Source organism: Silurus meridionalis, chromosome 2, assembly GCF_014805685.1.
Source record: "Silurus meridionalis isolate SWU-2019-XX chromosome 2, ASM1480568v1, whole genome shotgun sequence".
NCBI classification, from domain to species: Eukaryota; Metazoa; Chordata; class Actinopteri; order Siluriformes; family Siluridae; genus Silurus; species Silurus meridionalis.
The window spans coordinates 315,460-329,714 of record NC_060885.1 but is presented as its reverse complement, the minus strand read 5'-3'; the positions used below and the strand labels follow the sequence as shown (position 1 = coordinate 329,714).

At 43.8% G+C, this 14,255-nt stretch overlaps 1 protein-coding gene across 1 annotated transcript in view; it reads right to left on the bottom strand.

The window, feature by feature from the left end:
* LOC124396922 overlaps positions 1–14,255 on the bottom strand; it is a 28,548-nt gene that overhangs the window by 6,812 nt on the left and 7,481 nt on the right. Inside the window, exons 15-39 of the mRNA XM_046866313.1 lie at positions 14,094–14,155; positions 13,888–13,988; positions 13,712–13,784; positions 13,465–13,619; positions 13,237–13,358; positions 11,138–11,199; positions 10,932–11,032; positions 8,375–8,447; positions 8,128–8,282; positions 7,900–8,021; positions 6,378–6,439; positions 6,172–6,272; positions 5,997–6,069; positions 5,750–5,904; positions 5,522–5,643; positions 3,991–4,052; positions 3,785–3,885; positions 3,610–3,682; positions 3,363–3,517; positions 3,135–3,256; positions 934–995; positions 728–828; positions 552–624; positions 306–460; positions 78–199 (exon numbers count right to left, since the gene is read on the bottom strand). Coding sequence (XP_046722269.1) covers positions 78–199; positions 306–460; positions 552–624; positions 728–828; positions 934–995; positions 3,135–3,256; positions 3,363–3,517; positions 3,610–3,682; positions 3,785–3,885; positions 3,991–4,052; positions 5,522–5,643; positions 5,750–5,904; positions 5,997–6,069; positions 6,172–6,272; positions 6,378–6,439; positions 7,900–8,021; positions 8,128–8,282; positions 8,375–8,447; positions 10,932–11,032; positions 11,138–11,199; positions 13,237–13,358; positions 13,465–13,619; positions 13,712–13,784; positions 13,888–13,988; positions 14,094–14,155 — 2,565 coding nt within the window. The remainder of the gene's footprint in view (positions 1–77; positions 200–305; positions 461–551; positions 625–727; positions 829–933; positions 996–3,134; positions 3,257–3,362; positions 3,518–3,609; positions 3,683–3,784; positions 3,886–3,990; positions 4,053–5,521; positions 5,644–5,749; positions 5,905–5,996; positions 6,070–6,171; positions 6,273–6,377; positions 6,440–7,899; positions 8,022–8,127; positions 8,283–8,374; positions 8,448–10,931; positions 11,033–11,137; positions 11,200–13,236; positions 13,359–13,464; positions 13,620–13,711; positions 13,785–13,887; positions 13,989–14,093; positions 14,156–14,255) is intronic.

Below are 14,255 nucleotides of genomic sequence, written 5' to 3'. Positions count from 1 at the left end.
TTCCAAGTCTTCAACTGTTTCCAACCCATCTCTGAATATATAACAGCACTGTAAGGCGCACGGTCATGCTCACTCACATTCTTATTGACGATCCTCTGCACCTCTTTGTAGGTGTCATTGGTGAGGGAGGTGTTCACTGGAATGCTGATGTTACTGATGAGAAACGTGAAGTTGACTGCAAAGGTCGTGTCTGAAATTTCTGTAGAACAAAACAAATGTGATTTAGAAGAGCTGATAATGTTCATGGTGATGAGACAATGATTTGTATTTTATATAAATGTTTTGTAAGAAGAAAGCAGACATACTTGCATAGGTGAAGTTCAGCACTGTAACAGCATCAGTAAGATTTGAGAGTCGAGCACTCAGTAGAGATTGAGTTGCATTGATGACCATATTCTCAGTTGGAACAAGAGAGGAGAAGTTAAAGACCATCAAGGTCTGAACTACAGCTGATCCAGGTCTGAAAAGATTAAATATTTTATCATTATTTTCACACAATCAAGATAAAAATATCCATATTTAATACCGGCACCATCTGGAACCGAACCTACATTACTGACGGAGTTGCTGCTGATGTCAGAACAACAGTTCCTGCAGTTGAAGGAGAAGCCGTTGTAGTCGACGCTGCAAACAAAACAATTTTGTAACTTGTTCGGTCCATTAAACCTGCTGTGATTCACAACTGAAAGTAGCATAGCGTGTGATTCAAGAAGTTATTGTGGCATACCATTCTGTGTCATGAGCCTACTGAGGAAAGCTGCTGGTGTTTTGGTGTCTCCATCTTGGAAGTGGTACTCCATGCTACCATTAACCTGGTTTCCTGAGCTCCTGTTACCAATAAAAGAAAGCACATACATCACAACACAATTCAATTTGCAATAAGAATTACAGAATTGATTTTCAGAGGAGAAAAGGATAAAGCTTTGAACTTACACGAAGAAAGAGTTCTTGGGTTCAAATGAGGCTGCATCAGGGTTATTGAGCAAAGTGTTGAGCTGAAGATGGAACGAGAACGAATGAGGTTTTAAGTGAGTTTAAAAAACTTGCCATTGTACAACTTTTAAACTTTTGTTTATAACAACTGAAATGTTATTTCTTTTTCAATGAAAATATAAACATCATGTTATATTTAACCTAAGATTTTTAGAAGTCATTTTATATATAAATGTTAAACTAATATTCTGATCTTTTAAATACACCATGTTCTTAAAAGGATGTTGTACTACATTACATTTTGAAGCTGACTACTGTCTCCGGAAGCCTTTCTACTGGTTCCAATAAAGACTCTATGTTTAGAAAAATCCCTGTCGTTGTCCTGCTTTTGGGTCCCACCAGCTGGTAGGCTCACTGACACAATAATCTGGCCAAAACATGGATCCACAAAATCCTCAGAAGCACAAAACCGTCAGGCTCTTCTCACCTACCGTGGCAAACACCTAGAACCCCCACATTTCCCCTGAGCGACCATGGATCGAATTCCGATCGCAGAGCGCTACGATTCAATGCAGATGGTGTATGGAAGACTGTTTTTACTTCCTGACAGACCAGGTGAAGATAAACTACATCATCTCCTTCCTATCGGGCAAAGCCCCTAAGTGGGCCATGGCTGTTTGGGATGCCCAGGGTCCCAGCTGTTCGAGCTACCCGTTCAAGCTCCTGATTGACCAGCCTAGCAACAAACCTGTTCCCAAGCCTCTGAGTCCCGCTGGGGGCATTGGCCAGCCTCTGAACCCTGCACGGGGGACCAGCAATGCCTGCATTACTGCCAGGAGCATCACACAGACTTCCTCTTTGGCTGGAGATGTTGACCAACTTTCCTGGCCTGCCGAGATCACCGCCGGGCCTGTCTGCCCTGCGGAGCGTGCCCCCCAGTATGCCTTTGTGCCAAGCAGGCTCATGAGCCTGTCAGCCTTTGACTCCTCGTCCTGCTGCGTTGCTGAGAATGTTCCCCAGCCTGCCTGCTCTTCTGAGAATGTCTCCCAACCCGCCTGCCATGCTAAAGTCTTCGCTCAGCTTCCGAGCCTCACTGATGATGTCACTCTGCACACTAGCCCAGCAGATGGCGTTGCACCACTCTCTAGCCCCACCGATAACATCGCTCCATTCTCTAGTCCCGTTGACAATGTCGCTGACAACATATTTATGTTTCTGAGCCACGCAGAAAACGTCGCTCTGATCACAAGTGCCGCTCAGGCCTTTCGGGAGGCGCCGCTCCGCCCATTCACGTCGGCCAGAACGTCTGGGTGCGCACCAGGGACCAGCCCCTGAATGCAGCCTCCAGCAGACTCACCCTGCTCTTTATCAGGCCTTTCCCGGCCCCAAGGAACCGATATTCTGTGTCAGTCTGTGTCGGTGTCAAGGGATTGCATATTTTGAAAGAATTTTATTCCAAGTCTTCAACTGTTTTCAACCCATTCGGTGTTTAAACCAGGAAACACCCAGGATCTAAAGCTGGTCCACTCTCTCCATCATCACACTTCTTCTCTGAACAGATCTCACCTTTCGCACCACGACACTTTAAACTCTGGACTTGCACAGCAAAGTGCACTTTATATTTATTTATTTTATACCACACCATTCTGCACACGGACACTTCATGGACACTCTATACCGCACACGGACACTTACGGACCCTTACACCACACCATACTGCACACGGACACTTTATGGACAACCCACCACTAAAATTGTCTATTGTTTACACTTTGGTACACATTGTTTACTGTTTCACTGTCTACTGCCATAAGGATTTTCTTGTATATACATTTTTCTCTTTGTTCACATACATATCTTTATTTATCCTTTATATCTTATATTTTATTTTATATAGTTTTATACTTTATTTATCTGCTTTTTCTTTCTCCCACCCTATTTCCCTCTTGCCGGACCGTCGTATAAAGCATTTCACTGCATGTCGTGCCCTGTATGTATGTGTATGTGATGAATAAAATTTGATTTGATTTGATTTGATTTGATTTGATTTGATTTGATTTGATTTGATTTGATTTGATTTGATTTGATTTGATTTGATTTGATTTGATTTGATTTGATTTGATTTGATTTGATTTGATTTGATTTGAACCCATCTCTGAATATATAACAGCACTGTAAGGCGCACGGTCATGCTCACTCACATTCTTATTGACGATCCTCTGCACCTCTTTGTAGGTGTCATTGGTGAGGGAGGTGTTCACTGGAATGCTGATGTTACTGATGAGAAACGTGAAGTTGACTGCAAAGGTCGTGTCTGAAATTTCTGTAGAACAAAACAAATGTGATTTAGAAGAGCTGATAATGTTCATGGTGATGAGACAATGATTTGTATTTTATATAAATGTTTTGTAAGAAGAAAGCAGACATACTTGCATAGGTGAAGTTCAGCACTGTAACAGCATCAGTAAGATTTGAGAGTCGAGCACTCAGTAGAGATTGAGTTGCATTGATGACCATATTCTCAGTTGGAACAAGAGAGGAGAAGTTAAAGACCATCAAGGTCTGAACTACAGCTGATCCAGGTCTGAAAAGATTAAATATTTTATCATTATTTTCACACAATCAAGATAAAAATATCCATATTTAATACCGGGCACCATCTGGAACCGAACCTACATTACTGACGGAGTTGCTGCTGATGTCAGAACAACAGTTCCTGCAGTTGAAGGAGAAGCCGTTGTAGTCGACGCTGCAAACAAAACAATTTTGTAACTTGTTCGTCCATTAAACCTGCTGTGATTCACAACTGAAAGTAGCATAGCGTGTGATTCAAGAAGTTATTGTGGCATACCATTCTGTGTCATGAGCCTACTGAGGAAAGCTGCTGGTGTTTTGGTGTCTCCATCTTGGAAGTGGTACTCCATGCTACCATTAACCTGGTTTCCTGAGCTCCTGTTACCAATAAAAGAAAGCACATACATCACAACACAATTCAATTTGCAATAAGAATTACAGAATTGATTTTCAGAGGAGAAAAGGATAAAGCTTTGAACTTACACGAAGAAAGAGTTCTTGGGTTCAAATGAGGCTGCATCAGGGTTATTGAGCAAAGTGTTGAGCTGGAGATGGAAAGAGAACGAATGAGGTTTTAAGTGAGTTTAAAGAACTTGCCATTGTACAACTTTTAAACTTTTGTTTATAACAACTGAAATGGTATTTCTTTTTTTCAATGAAAAATATAAACATCATGTTATATTTAACCTAAGATTTTTAGAAGTCATTTTGTATGTAAATGTTAAACTAATATTCTGGTCTTTTAAATACACCATGTTCTTAAAAGGATGTTGTACTACATTACATTTTGAAGCTGACTACTATATCCGGAAGCCTTTCTACTGGTTTCATTAAAGACTCTATGTTTAGAAAAATCCCTGTCGTTGTCCTGCTTTTGGGTCCCACCAGCTGGTAGGCTCACTGACACAATAATCTGGCCAAAACATGGATCCACAAAATCCTCAGAAGCACAAAACCGTCAGGCTCTTCTCACCTACCGTGGCAAACACCTAGAACCCCCACATTTCCCCTGAGCGACCATGGATCGAATTCCGATCGCGGAGCGCTACGATTCAATGCAGATGGTGTATGGAAGACTGTTTTTACTTCCTGACAGACCAGGTGAAGATAAACTACATCCTCTCCTTCCTATCGGGCAAAGCCCTAAGTGGGCCATGGCTGTTTGGGATGCCCAGGGTCCCAGCTGTTCGAGCTACCCGTTCAAGCTCCTGATTGACCAGCCTAGCAACAAACCTGTTCCCAAGCCTCTGAGTCCCGCTGGGGGCGTTGGCCAGCCTCTAAACCCAGCACGTGGGACCAGCAATGCCTGCATTACTGCCAGGAGCATCACACAGACTTCCTCTTTGGCTGGAGATGTTGACCAACTTTCCGGCCTGCCGAGATCACCGCCGGGCCTGTCTGCCCTGCGGAGCATGCCCCCCAGTATGCCTTTGTGCCAAGCAGGCTTATAAGCCTGTCAGCCTTTGACTCCTTGTCCTGCTGCATTGCTGAGAATGTTCCCCAGCCTGCCTGCTCTTCTGAAAATGTCTCCCAACCCGCCTGCCATGCTAAAGTCTTCGCTCAGCTTCCGAGCCTCACTGATGATGTCACTCTGCGCACTAGCCCAGGAGATGGCGTTGCACCACTCTCTAGCCCCGCCGATAACATCGCTCCATTCTGTAGCCCCGTTGACAATGTTGCTGACAACATAGTTATGTTTCTGAGCCACGCAGAAAACGTCGCTCTGATCACAAGTGCCGCTCAGGCCTTCGGGAGGCGCCGCTCCGCCCATTCACCTCGGCCAGAACGTCTGGGTGCGCACCAGGGACCAGCCCCTGAATGCAGCCTCCAGCAGACTCACCCTGCTCTTTATCAGGCCTTTCCCGGCCCCAAGGAACCGATATTCTGTGTCAGTCTGTGTCGGTGTCAAGGGATTGCCATATTTTTGAAAGAATTTTTTCCAAGTCTTCAACTGTTTCCAACCCATCTCTGAATATATAACAGCACTGTAAGGCGCACGGTCATGCTCACTCACATTCTTATTGACGATCCTCTGCACCTCTTTGTAGGTGTCATTGGTGAGGGAGGTGTTCACTGGAATGCTGATGTTACTGATGAGAAACGTGAAGTTGACTGCAAAGGTCGTGTCTGAAATTTCTGTAGAACAAAACAAATGTGATTTAGAAGAGCTGATAATGTTCATGGTGATGAGACAATGATTTGTATTTTATATAAATGTTTTGTAAGAAGAAAGCAGACATACTTGCATAGGTGAAGTTCAGCACTGTAACAGCATCAGTAAGATTTGAGAGTCGAGCACTCAGTAGAGATTGAGTTGCATTGATGACCATATTCTCAGTTGGAACAAGAGAGGAGAAGTTAAAGACCATCAAGGTCTGAACTACAGCTGATCCAGGTCTGAAAAGATTAAATATTTTATCATTATTTTCACACAATCAAGATAAAAATATCCATATTTAATACCGGGCACCATCTGGAACCGAACCTACATTACTGACGGAGTTGCTGCTGATGTCAGAACAACAGTTCCTGCAGTTGAAGGAGAAGCCGTTGTAGTCGACGCTGCAAACAAAACAATTTTGTAACTTGTTCGTCCATTAAACCTGCTGTGATTCACAACTGAAAGTAGCATAGCGTGTGATTCAAGAAGTTATTGTGGCATACCATTCTGTGTCATGAGCCTACTGAGGAAAGCTGCTGGTGTTTTGGTGTCTCCATCTTGGAAGTGGTACTCCATGCTACCATTAACCTGGTTTCCTGAGCTCCTGTTACCAATAAAAGAAAGCACATACATCACAACACAATTCAATTTGCAATAAGAATTACAGAATTGATTTTCAGAGGACAAAAGTATAAAGCTTTGAACTTACACGAAGAAAGAGTTCTTGGGTTCAAATGAGGCTGCATCAGGGTTATTGAGCAAAGTGTTGAGCTGGAGATGGAAAGAGAACGAATGAGGTTTTAAGTGAGTTTAAAGAACTTGCCATTGTACAACTTTTAAACTTTTGTTTATAACAACTGAAATGGTATTTCTTTTTTTCAATGAAAAATATAAACATCATGTTATATTTAACCTAAGATTTTTAGAAGTCATTTTGTATGTAAATGTTAAACTAATATTCTGGTCTTTTAAATACACCATGTTCTTAAAAGGATGTTGTACTACATTACATTTTGAAGCTGACTACTATATCCGGAAGCCTTTCTACTGGTTTCATTAAAGACTCTATGTTTAGAAAAATCCCTGTCGTTGTCCTGCTTTTGGGTCCCACCAGCTGGTAGGCTCACTGACACAATAATCTGGCCAAAACATGGATCCACAAAATCCTCAGAAGCACAAAACCGTCAGGCTCTTCTCACCTACCGTGGCAAACACCTAGAACCCCCACATTTCCCCTGAGCGACCATGGATCGAATTCCGATCGCGGAGCGCTACGATTCAATGCAGATGGTGTATGGAAGACTGTTTTTACTTCCTGACAGACCAGGTGAAGATAAACTACATCCTCTCCTTCCTATCGGGCAAAGCCCTAAGTGGGCCATGGCTGTTTGGGATGCCCAGGGTCCCAGCTGTTCGAGCTACCGTTCAAGCTCCTGATTGACCAGCCTAGCAACAAACCTGTTCCCAAGCCTCTGAGTCCCGCTGGGGCATTGGCCAGCCTCTGAACCCTGCACGGGGACCAGCAATGCCTGCATTACTGCCAGGAGCATCACACAGACTTCCTCTTTGGCTGGAGATGTTGACCAACTTTCCCGGCCTGCCGAGATCACCGCCGGGCCTGTCTGCCCTGCGGAGCATGCCCCCCAGTATGCCTTTGTGCCAAGCAGGCTTATAAGCCTGTCAGCCTTTGACTCCTTGTCCTGCTGCATTGCTGAGAATGTTCCCCAGCCTGCCTGCTCTTCTGAAAATGTCTCCCAACCCGCCTGCCATGCTAAAGTCTTCGCTCAGCTTCCGAGCCTCACTGATGATGTCACTCTGCACTAGCCCAGGAGATGGCGTTGCACCACTCTCTAGCCCGCCGATAACATCGCTCCATTCTCTAGTCCCGTTGACAATGTCGCTGACAACATATTTATGTTTCTGAGCCACGCAGAAAACGCCGCTCTGATCACAAGTGCCGCTCAGGCCTTCGGGAGGCGCCGCTCCGCCCATTCACCTCGGCCAGAACGTCTGGGTGCGCACCAGGACCAGCCCTGAATGCAGCCTCCAGCAGACTCACCCTGCTCTTTATCAGGCCTTTCCGGCCCCAAGGAACCGATATTCTGTGTCAGTCTGTGTCGGTGTCAAGGGATTGCATATTTTTGAAAGAATTTTTTCCAAGTCTTCAACTGTTTTCAACCCATCTCTGAATATATAACAGCACTGTAAGGCGCACGGTCATGCTCACTCACATTCTTATTGACGATCCTCTGCACCTCTTTGTAGGTGTCATTGGTGAGGGAGGTGTTCACTGGAATGCTGATGTTACTGATGAGAAACGTGAAGTTGACTGCAAAGGTCGTGTCTGAAATTTCTGTAGAACAAAACAAATGTGATTTAGAAGAGCTGATAATGTTCATGGTGATGAGACAATGATTTGTATTTTATATAAATGTTTTGTAAGAAGAAAGCAGACATACTTGCATAGGTGAAGTTCAGCACTGTAACAGCATCAGTAAGATTTGAGAGTCGAGCACTCAGTAGAGATTGAGTTGCATTGATGACCATATTCTCAGTTGGAACAAGAGAGGAGAAGTTAAAGACCATCAAGGTCTGAACTACAGCTGATCCAGGTCTGAAAAGATTAAATATTTTATCATTATTTTCACACAATCAAGATAAAAATATCCATATTTAATACCGGGCACCATCTGGAACCGAACCTACATTACTGACGGAGTTGCTGCTGATGTCAGAACAACAGTTCCTGCAGTTGAAGGAGAAGCCGTTGTAGTCGACGCTGCAAACGAAACAATTTTGTAACTTGTTCGGTCCATTAAACCTGCTGTGATTCACAACTGAAAGTAGCATAGCGTGTGATTCAAGAAGTTATTGTGGCATACCATTCTGTGTCATGAGCCTACTGAGGAAAGCTGCTGGTGTTTTGGTGTCTCCATCTTGGAAGTGGTACTCCATGCTACCATTAACCTGGTTTCCTGAGCTCCTGTTACCAATAAAAGAAAGCACATACATCACAACACAATTCAATTTGCAATAAGAATTACAGAATTGATTTTCAGAGGACAAAAGTATAAAGCTTTGAACTTACACGAAGAAAGAGTTCTTGGGTTCAAATGAGGCTGCATCAGGGTTATTGAGCAAAGTGTTGAGCTGGAGATGGAAAGAGAACGAATGAGGTTTTAAGTGAGTTTAAAGAACTTGCCATTGTACAACTTTTAAACTTTTGTTTATAACAACTGAAATGGTATTTCTTTTTTTCAATGAAAAATATAAACATCATGTTATATTTAACCTAAGATTTTTAGAAGTCATTTTGTATGTAAATGTTAAACTAATATTCTGGTCTTTTAAATACACCATGTTCTTAAAAGGATGTTGTACTACATTACATTTTGAAGCTGACTACTATATCCGGAAGCCTTTCTACTGGTTTCATTAAAGACTCTATGTTTAGAAAAATCCCTGTCGTTGTCCTGCTTTTGGGTCCCACCAGCTGGTAGGCTCACTGACACAATAATCTGGCCAAAACATGGATCCACAAAATCCTCAGAAGCACAAAACCGTCAGGCTCTTCTCACCTACCGTGGCAAACACCTAGAACCCCCACATTTCCCCTGAGCGACCATGGATCGAATTCCGATCGCAGAGCGCCACGATTCAATGCAGATGGTGTATGGAAGACTGTTTTTACTTCCTGACAGACCAGGTGAAGATAAACTACATCCTCTCCTTCCTATCGGGCAAAGCCCCTAAGTGGGCCATGGCTGTTTGGGATGCCCAGGGTCCCAGCTGTTCGAGCTACCCGTTCAAGCTCCTGATTGACCAGCCTAGCAACAAACCTGTTCCCAAGCCTCTGAGTCCCGCTGGGGCGTTGGCCAGCCTCTAAACCCAGCACGTGGGACCAGCAATGCCTGCATTACTGCCAGGAGCATCACACAGACTTCCTCTTTGGCTGGAGATGTTGACCAACTTTCCGGCCTGCCGAGATCACCGCCGGGCCTGTCTGCCCTGCGGAGCATGCCCCCCAGTATGCCTTTGTGCCAAGCAGGCTTATAAGCCTGTCAGCCTTTGACTCCTTGTCCTGCTGCATTGCTGAGAATGTTCCCCAGCCTGCCTGCTCTTCTGAAAATGTCTCCCAACCCGCCTGCCATGCTAAAGTCTTCGCTCAGCTTCCGAGCCTCACTGATGATGTCACTCTGCACTAGCCCAGGAGATGGCGTTGCACCACTCTCTAGCCCGCCGATAACATCGCTCCATTCTGTAGCCCGTTGACAATGTTGCTGACAACATAGTTATGTTTCTGAGCCACGCAGAAAACGCCGCTCTGATCACAAGTGCCGCTCAGGCCTTTCGGGAGGCGCCGCTCCGCCCATTCACCTCGGCCAGAACGTCTGGGTGCGCACCAGGGACCAGCCCCTGAATGCAGCCTCCAGCAGACTCACCCTGCTCTTTATCAGGCCTTTCCCGGCCCCAAGGAACCGATATTCTGTGTCAGTCTGTGTCGGTGTCAAGGGATTGCATATTTTGAAAGAATTTTTTCCAAGTCTTCAACTGTTTCCAACCCATCTCTGAATATATAACAGCACTGTAAGGCGCACGGTCATGCTCACTCACATTCTTATTGACGATCCTCTGCACCTCTTTGTAGGTGTCATTGGTGAGGGAGGTGTTCACTGGAATGCTGATGTTACTGATGAGAAACGTGAAGTTGACTGCAAAGGTCGTGTCTGAAATTTCTGTAGAACAAAACAAATGTGATTTAGAAGAGCTGATAATGTTCATGGTGATGAGACAATGATTTGTATTTTATATAAATGTTTTGTAAGAAGAAAGCAGACATACTTGCATAGGTGAAGTTCAGCACTGTAACAGCATCAGTAAGATTTGAGAGTCGAGCACTCAGTAGAGATTGAGTTGCATTGATGACCATATTCTCAGTTGGAACAAGAGGAGAAGTTAAAGACCATCAAGGTCTGAACTACAGCTGATCCAGGTCTGAAAAGATTAAATATTTTATCATTATTTTCACACAATCAAGATAAAAATATCCATATTTAATACCGGGCACCATCTGGAACCGAACCTACATTACTGACGGAGTTGCTGCTGATGTCAGAACAACAGTTCCTGCAGTTGAAGGAGAAGCCGTTGTAGTCGACGCTGCAAACAAAACAATTTTGTAACTTGTTCGGTCCATTAAACCTGCTGTGATTCACAACTGAAAGTAGCATAGCGTGTGATTCAAGAAGTTATTGTGGCATACCATTCTGTGTCATGAGCCTACTGAGGAAAGCTGCTGGTGTTTTGGTGTCTCCATCTTGGAAGTGGTACTCCATGCTACCATTAACCTGGTTTCCTGAGCTCCTGTTACCAATAAAAGAAAGCACATACATCACAACACAATTCAATTTGCAATAAGAATTACAGAATTGATTTTCAGAGGAGAAAAGGATAAAGCTTTGAACTTACACGAAGAAAGAGTTCTTGGGTTCAAATGAGGCTGCATCAGGGTTATTGAGCAAAGTGTTGAGCTGAAGATGGAACGAGAACGAATGAGGTTTTAAGTGAGTTTAAAAAACTTGCCATTGTACAACTTTTAAACTTTTGTTTATAACAACTGAAATGTTATTTCTTTTTTTCAATGAAAAATATAAACATCATGTTATATTTAACCTAAGATTTTTAGAAGTCATTTTATATATAAATGTTAAACTAATATTCTGATCTTTTAAATACACCATGTTCTTAAAAGGATGTTGTACTACATTACATTTTGAAGCTGACTACTGTCTCCGGAAGCCTTTCTACTGGTTCCAATAAAGACTCTATGTTTAGAAAAATCCCTGTCGTTGTCCTGCTTTTGGGTCCCACCAGCTGGTAGGCTCACTGACACAATAATCTGGCCAAAACATGGATCCACAAAATCCTCAGAAGCACAAAACCGTCAGGCTCTTCTCACCTACCGTGGCAAACACCTAGAACCCCCACATTTCCCCTGAGCGACCATGGATCGAATTCCGATCGCAGAGCGCTACGATTCAATGCAGATGGTGTATGGAAGACTGTTTTTACTTCCTGACAGACCAGGTGAAGATAAACTACATCATCTCCTTCCTATCGGGCAAAGCCCCTAAGTGGGCCATGGCTGTTTGGGATGCCCAGGGTCCCAGCTGTTCGAGCTACCCGTTCAAGCTCCTGATTGACCAGCCTAGCAACAAACCTGTTCCCAAGCCTCTGAGTCCCGCTGGGGGCATTGGCCAGCCTCTGAACCCTGCACGGGGGACCAGCAATGCCTGCATTACTGCCAGGAGCATCACACAGACTTCCTCTTTGGCTGGAGATGTTGACCAACTTTCCTGGCCTGCCGAGATCACCGCCGGGCCTGTCTGCCCTGCGGAGCGTGCCCCCCAGTATGCCTTTGTGCCAAGCAGGCTCATGAGCCTGTCAGCCTTTGACTCCTCGTCCTGCTGCGTTGCTGAGAATGTTCCCCAGCCTGCCTGCTCTTCTGAGAATGTCTCCCAACCCGCCTGCCATGCTAAAGTCTTCGCTCAGCTTCCGAGCCTCACTGATGATGTCACTCTGCACACTAGCCCAGCAGATGGCGTTGCACCACTCTCTAGCCCCACCGATAACATCGCTCCATTCTCTAGTCCGTTGACAATGTCGCTGACAACATATTTATGTTTCTGAGCCACGCAGAAAACGTCGCTCTGATCACAAGTGCCGCTCAGGCCTTCGGGAGGCGCCGCTCCGCCCATTCACGTCGGCCAGAACGTCTGGGTGCGCACCAGGACCAGCCCTGAATGCAGCCTCCAGCAGACTCACCCTGCTCTTTATCAGGCCTTTCCGGCCCCAAGGAACCGATATTCTGTGTCAGTCTGTGTCGGTGTCAAGGGATTGCCATATTTTGAAAGAATTTTATTCCAAGTCTTCAACTGTTTTCAACCCATTCGGTGTTTAAACCAGGAAACACCCAGGATCTAAAGCTGGTCCACTCTCTCCATCATCACACTTCTTCTCTGAACAGATCTCACCTTTCGCACCACGACACTTTAAACTCTGGACTTGCACAGCAAAGTGCACTTTATATTTTATTTATTTTATACCACACCATTCTGCACACGGACACTTCATGGACACTCTATACCGCACACGGACACTTACGGACCCTTACACCACACCATACTGCACACGGACACTTTATGGACAACCCACCACTAAAATTGTCTATTGTTTACACTTTGGTACACATTGTTTACTGTTTCACTGTCTACTGCCATAAGGATTTTCTTGTATATACATTTTTCTCTTTGTTCACATACATATCTTTATTTATCCTTTATATCTTATATTTTATTTTATATAGTTTTATACTTTATTTATCTGCTTTTTCTTTCTCCCACCCTATTTCCCTCTTGCCGGACCGTCGTATAAAGCATTTCACTGCATGTCGTGCCCTGTATGTATGTGTATGTGATGAATAAAATTTGATTTGATTTGATTTGATTTGATTTGAACCCATCTCTGAATATATAACAGCACTGTAAGGCGCGGTCATGCTCACTCACATTCTTATTGACGATCCTCTGCACTTCTGTGTAGGTGTCATTGGTGAGGGAGGTGTTCACTGGAATGCTGATGTTACTGATGAGAAACGTGAAGTTGACTGCAAAGGTCGTGTCTGAAATTTCTGTAGAACAAAACAAATGTGATTTAGAAGAGCTGATAATGTTCATGGTGATGAGACAATGATTTGTATTTTATATAAATGTTTTGTAAAAAGAAAGCAGACATACTTGCATAGGTGAAGTTCAGCACTGTAACAGCATCAGTAAGATTTGAGAGTCGAGCACTCAGTAGAGATTGAGTTGCATTGATGACCATATTCTCAGTTGGAACAAGAGAGGAGAAGTTAAAGACCATCAAGGTCTGAACTACAGCTGATCCAGGTCTGAAAAGATTAAATATTTTATCATTATTTTCACACAATCAAGATAAAAATATCCATATTTAATACCGGGCACCTTTCGGAACCGAACCTACATTACTGACGGAGTTGCTGCTGATGTCAGAACAACAGTTCCTGCAGTTGAAGGAGAAGCCGTTGTAGTCGACGCTGCAAACGAAACAATTTTGTAACTTGTTCGGTCCATTAAACCTGCTGTGATTCACAACTGAAAGTAGCATAGCGTGTGATTCAAGAAGTTATTGTGGCATACCATTCTGTGTCATGAGCCTACTGAGGAAAGCTGCTGGTGTTTTGGTGTCTCCATCTTGGAAGTGGTACTCCATGCTACCATTAACCTGGTTTCCTGAGCTCCTGTTACCAATAAAAGAAAGCACATACATCACAACACAATTCAATTTGCAATAAGAATTACAGAATTGATTTTCAGAGGACAAAAGTATAAAGCTTTGAACTTACACGAAGAAAGAGTTCTTGGGTTCAAATGAGGCTGCATCAGGGTTATTGAGCAAAGTGTTGAGCTGGAGATGGAAAGAGAACGAATGAGGTTTTAAGTGAGTTTAAAGAACTTGCCATTGTACAACTTTTAAACTTTTGTTTATAACAACTGAAATGGTATTT